Source organism: Bufo gargarizans, chromosome 5, assembly GCF_014858855.1.
Source record: "Bufo gargarizans isolate SCDJY-AF-19 chromosome 5, ASM1485885v1, whole genome shotgun sequence".
Taxonomy (NCBI): domain Eukaryota; kingdom Metazoa; phylum Chordata; class Amphibia; order Anura; family Bufonidae; genus Bufo; species Bufo gargarizans.
Genome location: NC_058084.1, coordinates 321,986,702 through 321,992,606, shown reverse-complemented (window position 1 = coordinate 321,992,606; position 5,905 = coordinate 321,986,702). Strand labels below are relative to the sequence as shown.

Sequence of the window (5,905 nt, the reverse complement as noted above, 5' to 3'; positions counted from 1 at the left end):
CTATGACCCGTGTCCCCATTGTCTTGGTTTCTTTACAAGGTTCATAGAGGTCACCACCGGGGGGCCCATAAATTTTTTTTGCTATGGGGCCCAGTCATTTCTAGCTACGCCCCTGCGCAGGTGCCACGTGCCAGCCAGACTCTGCCACCTTGTTGTGACAGGTAGGTGACCATCACACAGATACACCACTCACAGAGACTGCAGCTGGTCACTGCCTGTTATTACCGTACCTAAAAAAAAAAATTGTGTCACCTCACCTGTCCGTTTTTCCTCACTCCTCAGGCTCAGTCCAGTCCACCACAGGCAGGAGGAGAATCGCTCCACCACCACCAGCAGCCAGCAGTGTTACTTTTTCTGTTGATCTACTCAAATTCAAGACTTGTGTCATCCCTACTCACAAATTCACATAGAGGCTGGCATGCATTGCATTTGCTAGTAAATAAAAATGGCAGAAGTAGAACAAAAGGAACGAGAGATAAAAAATGCACCTAGCTTTTTAAAAGCAAACATCTGGGAACATTTTGGCTTTTATGAAAAAAGTAGGAAGCACGAATTGGACAAGTCATACGCTGTGTGTAAAATCTGTCACACAAAAATTAAATATCTAGGGAATACTACTAATCTGAGAAACCACGTCAGCCGTTTTCACCCAGAAATGCTAAAACCTACCACCACCACCACCACCAAGGAAATGAACCCAGATCAGCCAAGAATTGATGCAATGTTACAGTCAACTTTGCCGCCCAACTCTGAAAAGGTAAAGAGAATAACAAAAGCTGTGGCAGCTTTCATAGCGAAGGACCTGCGCCCTTACTCTGTTGTGGAAAACAGTGGGTTTCGCTACCTTTTGAAGACGATAGAGCCGCGTTACAAGATCCCGTCACGAAGTCACTTTACAGAAAACGCCATACCTGCACTCTACCACGAAACCAAAGCTAAGATAATTGCATCAATGAGCCAAGCAAGTCGAGTCGCAATAACGTGTGATTCCTGGACTTCAGTCACGACAGAGTCTTATGTTACAATAACAGCACATTACGTTAGTAAGGACTGGCAGATTTTGTCGCATGTACTGCAAACGAGAGCCATTTATGAGTCTCACACGGGTGCTCATCTGGCAGAGCTACTTTCTCATGTTGTGGAAGAATGGCAGCTGTCCGATAAATCTGTAGTGGTTGTGACCGACAACGCGTCAAACATGATAGTTGCAGCTCAAGTTGGAAAATTCCCCCATGTGAAATGCTTCGCCCATACACTGAATCTTGCATCCCAGCGAGCGTTGAAAGTGGCCACTCTCTCTAGGCTTCTTGGCAGAGTACGTCGGATATCCACATTCTTTCACCGCAGCACTAGAGCAAGCCACTGTCTAAAAGAGAAACAGAAATGTCTTGGCCTGAAGAATCATAAGCTAATAACTGATGTGGCAACAAGATGGAACAGTGCATACGACATGGTCGAGAGGTTCTTGGAACAACAACCTGCAGTCTGTGCCACCTTGCTGTCTCCAGAAGTCAGAAGAGGAGAGTCCAATCTCTGCACTCTAAACGAAACAGATGTGTCAAATGCAGAGGACGCCGTGAGTGCATTAAAGCCAATGAAGGATGCAACCATGCTGATGTCAGAAGAGCGCAATCCAACAGTTTCTCTCATTGCCCCTATAAATGCACAACTTCTCCAGAGCATGACAGACACGATGGGAGACACACCCATGATCCATGAGATCAAGAATTCTATTAGAACAGATCTCCAGAAGAGGTACAGCAGTGAGGCCGAGAAGAAGATCCTTCATACAGCCTCTGCACTGGATCCTCGCTTTAAGGGACTGCCTTTCATCCTCACAGATGAAGAAAGATTGGAGATATTTAAAGGAGTCACTGAGGAAGCTGCATCCTTGGAGGTAATTAAATTAATTTGAAGAATTCCATCATGTTTCTTCTTGAAACGACAGTAGCACTACCACGCTTCTGAATCTGATGCGGTGCGGGAACTGTACTGTCCGTTTCCTGTGCTTTTTCATCACCCCATCAGAATCAAAGGCATTGACATTTGTGTTTTTACTTATTGTTTTTTTCCCGTTTCTTTTTTGTTCAAACACAGATTACATCAGATGAGAGTGAGAGGACACAAGAGGATCATCAAGTGCCTAGAAGAAAACAAACTCTGGAAGAAGAGGACAGTTCACCCATCGAAGACAACCATTCTCCACCATCTCCTCCCAAAAAGGCCAGATCGCTGCTCGTGAGTTTGCTGGGACAGTCTTTCACTGACACTGAAGGTACAATAGAACCCAAAAAGACCCCCTATGCCAAGGCTGAAGAGGAAATGGAAAACTATTGTAAAGCCCCACCTCTGCCTCTCACTGAGGACCCTTTGAACTGGTGGCGTGAGCATGAGGTCATATTTCCCCTCCTTTCTCGGCTGTCAAAGCAATACTTGTGTATCCCAGGTACAAGCGTGTCTGCAGAGCGGGTTTTCTCCACTGCAGGAGATGTGGTAACTGCAAAACGAAGCGCCCTCAAACCAGACCATGTAGATCAATTGGTGTTCTTACAGAAAAATCTACATGTTCCCAAATGCTGAGCAGTGTTTTTAATTTTATAGATTTTGTTCTGTCTGTCTGTGTCTCTGTGTCTGTCTGTCTGTGTCTCTGTGTCTGTCTGTGTCTGTCTGTGTCTCTGTGTCTGTCTGTCTGTGTCTCTGTGTCTGTCTGTCTGTGTCTCTGTGTCTGTCTGACTGTGTCTCTGTGTCTGTCTGACTGTGTCTCTGTGTCTGTCTCTGTGAGTGTCTGTCTCTGTGTCTGTCTCTGTGAGTGTCTGTCTCTGTGTCTGTCTGTCTCTGTGTCTTTCTTTCTTCCCCCCCCTTTCCCTCCCCCCTTCCCCTTTCCCTTCCCCTTTCCCTCCCCCCTTTCCCTCCCCCCCTTCCCTTTTTCCTCCCCTTTCCCTTTTTCCTCCCCACCCCTCCCTCAGTTACTCCAACTCCATCCCTGTCATTGTCAACAAGACCAGTTACTTAACGGTTAACGCCAGTTATGCCACTCTCGTCCTCAACGGAACGCACTCAGTCACTGTGACTGACTGACTGGTGGGGTGCCGTCGTGGCACTGGCAGTCAGACTGGCAGTGACCGCCTGCAGGTGACTGGCAGTGGTCGGCAGGTCGTGGCAATTGCAAACGATCAATGAATGTAACATTTTGTTATAATATGTATATTTGTAATTGTATAATATCATATATTCTAAGTTCACTGTGATGATTAATCAGAATATATGATATTATTCTAGCTTTTAGCAGCACTGGAGTGGAGACTAGAGGAGATGGAGAATGGTTTTCTATTATGCGACTGTCCGTCCGATCCATTTTGTATTTTTACACTGACGTGTTTTTTGGTGTTTTCCCAATGTGTCTGTCATGCTCTGTGAATTTCTGACTCTGTTTAGGGGTTTAACCTTCAACCAAAAGAATTCTGTATTTAATTCCAGACAACTGACGCCCGCCAAGCCACCAGAGGAAGGCAAATCCTTGAAAGAATAAATTGAAACTTAAAACCTGGAGTAAATCTTTATTGGATCACACAAATACACATTCACACAAACCAAAAAAACACACACCGACCTTCTGACATCATGTCTGACTATGGTGGCTGTGCCACATTGCCCGTCCTGTGGCCTGCCCTTTACCATTATGATTCAGTGAGGAGGATGTGTGTTTATTTTTTTTCTGGTATTCTGTGGTGTGTGTTTGTGATCCCATAAAGATTTGTCCAAGGTTTTCAGATTCAGTTGAAAATGTATTCTGTCAAGGATTTTCCAGCTTCCTCTAATGGTGGCATGGCTTGGCTTCAGTTGATGTATCGTGGTAGAGTGCTTGCTGAGTGCTCAGTGCAGGTAACGTTTTCTGTAAAGTGACAACTCTGAGAGCTTATAGCACTGATCTAGACGTATTACCCATCTGGTGCTGGTGGTGGTGCTGGTGGTGCTGGTGGTGGTGCTGCTCCTGCTGCCAAAACAATCACGGTGAACCAGGAAGTTCTGCAACACAGACAACTTGAACACACTGTGTGACAGACAGTTCCTGACTGGCAAACATCACAGTGAGTGAACCTATAACACAGTCACTGTCTCACTGACTGTGTTATAGGTTCACTGACTCACTGTGATGTTTTACAGTCAGGAACTGAAGTGTTCCTTTTTTTGTAGGTACTGTTTAATATTATATAATATATATTATATGGTAAAACTATTGTAAAACTTATAAACTAACTGCACCAGCCAGGCCAGCACAACAGTTTAATGTTACAGAGACACTGACAGTACTGTTTTAAATAAATACTGTTGTCTGCTGCACTGTTTTGTTCATTCAGACTTTGCTATATCATATGCAGGGAACTTGGTATGATTTGTTTAAATAGCAGATACAAATAAATATTTTTGTGCAATTTCTGACTGATTGAATTCATTTTTTGATGTAAAATTGAAAAACAAGGGGACTTGGGTAATAATCTTGATGCATCGTGATGCATCATCGAATCGAATCGTGGACTTGATAATCGTAATCGCATCGAATCGTGAGACGAGTGAAGATGCGCAGCCCTAGCGACGCATGCAGACTTCTGCAGCCATTTGATGAGATCACCAAACCGGTCAATTGCAGCCAGGGAGCCATCAGTGACATCGTACCTTACGCCCTCTTTCTGGAGCGTGCATTGTGTCGTTTCATTGATCAAGCTGTCGAGGAGCAGGAAGATGAGGAAGTCGAAATGCTGGATGAATTCCCGGGGGGGCTACTCCATCTGAGACAAGTCAACAGGAGTATGAAGAGGAGTCAGAGGAGAATGGTGCCAGGGAAGAGGATGAGCAAAAAGAGCATACTTTCATCTGTTCAGGGATCCCTGGTGTTGTTCATGGCTGGGGGGTGGGGACCAAGGACAACATTAACCTGGACGATGAGCAGGAGCCAGGTCACTCCACTGCTTCCATTTTAGTGCAAATGGGGGCCTTCATGCTCCAGTGTTTGAAGAGGGACCCCTGTCTAAAAAGAATAAAGGGCAAGGACCAGTACTGGGTGGCAACGTACTTGGACCCCCGGTGCAAACACAAAATGGCGGACATGTTACCAGCATCAGAGGGCTGTCAGAATGCATCACTTCCAGGCCTTGTTTTGAGAAATGCTGCATTCTGCTTTTGCAGTTGCTGGCAGAGGAATTTCCACTCACAGAGAAACAGTTGTGGGTACCAATCCAACAGCGCATGCAAGAAGAGGGCGGTTTGAAGATGTGTTGGTCACTTCGGATATGAGATCATTCTTGCAGCCAACCCATCGACAGCCGCCCTCCAGATCCAGCCTTAGGATTCGCCTAGACCGACAGGTGTCCGGCTACATGGGTTAACGGCCGATGTGGATGCTCTGAGAAGCAAGGAACCCCTGGACTACTGGGTGTGCAGGCTTGACCTGTGGCCAGAGCTGGCACAATTTTCCATGGAACTCTTGGTTTGCCCCTTGTCCAGTGTCCTGTCCGAAAGGACGCTCAGCGCAGCAGCGGTATTGTGACCGATAAGCACACTCACCTAGCTCACGACAGTGTGGACAACCTCACATTTCTAAAAATGAATGAGGTATGGATCTCGGAGGAATTCAACACCTGTGACGACCACGTTTAATTGATTTTTCTTATGACAGCCCACAAATATCTGCCACCACCCTGAACAAATAATGGTCCCTGTCTTAGGTAAATACAGCAGCATAAAAGGCTTTACCTGTCCGGTGAATGTCTAATGTTTTGTGCCTCTGAGGAATTCAACACCTGTGACGACCACGTCAACTATTATCTTTAGGGGTCTTTCAAGAGGGGGGATTTCATTAGCCATGTTTTTTATTCAATTTTATATTTTTAGTTATTTTAAAATTATT

General features: G+C 45.5%; 1 protein-coding gene across 1 annotated transcript; it reads left to right on the top strand.

The window, feature by feature from the left end:
• The first annotated feature begins 1,555 nt into the window (after positions 1-1,555).
• On the top strand, positions 1,556-2,589 carry LOC122937751 (E3 SUMO-protein ligase ZBED1-like). Its single transcript, XM_044292766.1, has 2 exons — positions 1,556-1,897; positions 2,098-2,589. Exons 1-2 carry the CDS (start codon positions 1,595-1,597, stop codon positions 2,578-2,580), a joined length of 786 nt encoding a protein of 261 aa, XP_044148701.1. The 5' UTR covers positions 1,556-1,594; the 3' UTR covers positions 2,581-2,589.
• Positions 2,590-5,905: the final 3,316 nt, after the last annotated feature.

What these genes read in the sequence shown, in the direction of transcription:
- LOC122937751 (XM_044292766.1), top strand. Translation starts at nt 1,595, where the DNA reads ATGAAGGATGCAACCATGCTGATGTCAGAAGAGCGCAATCCAACAGTT. An exon ending in AGGAAGCTGCATCCTTGGAG is followed by an intron (nt 1,898 to 2,097) that starts GTAATTAAATTA and finishes GTTCAAACACAG; the next exon opens with ATTACATCAGATGAGAGTGA.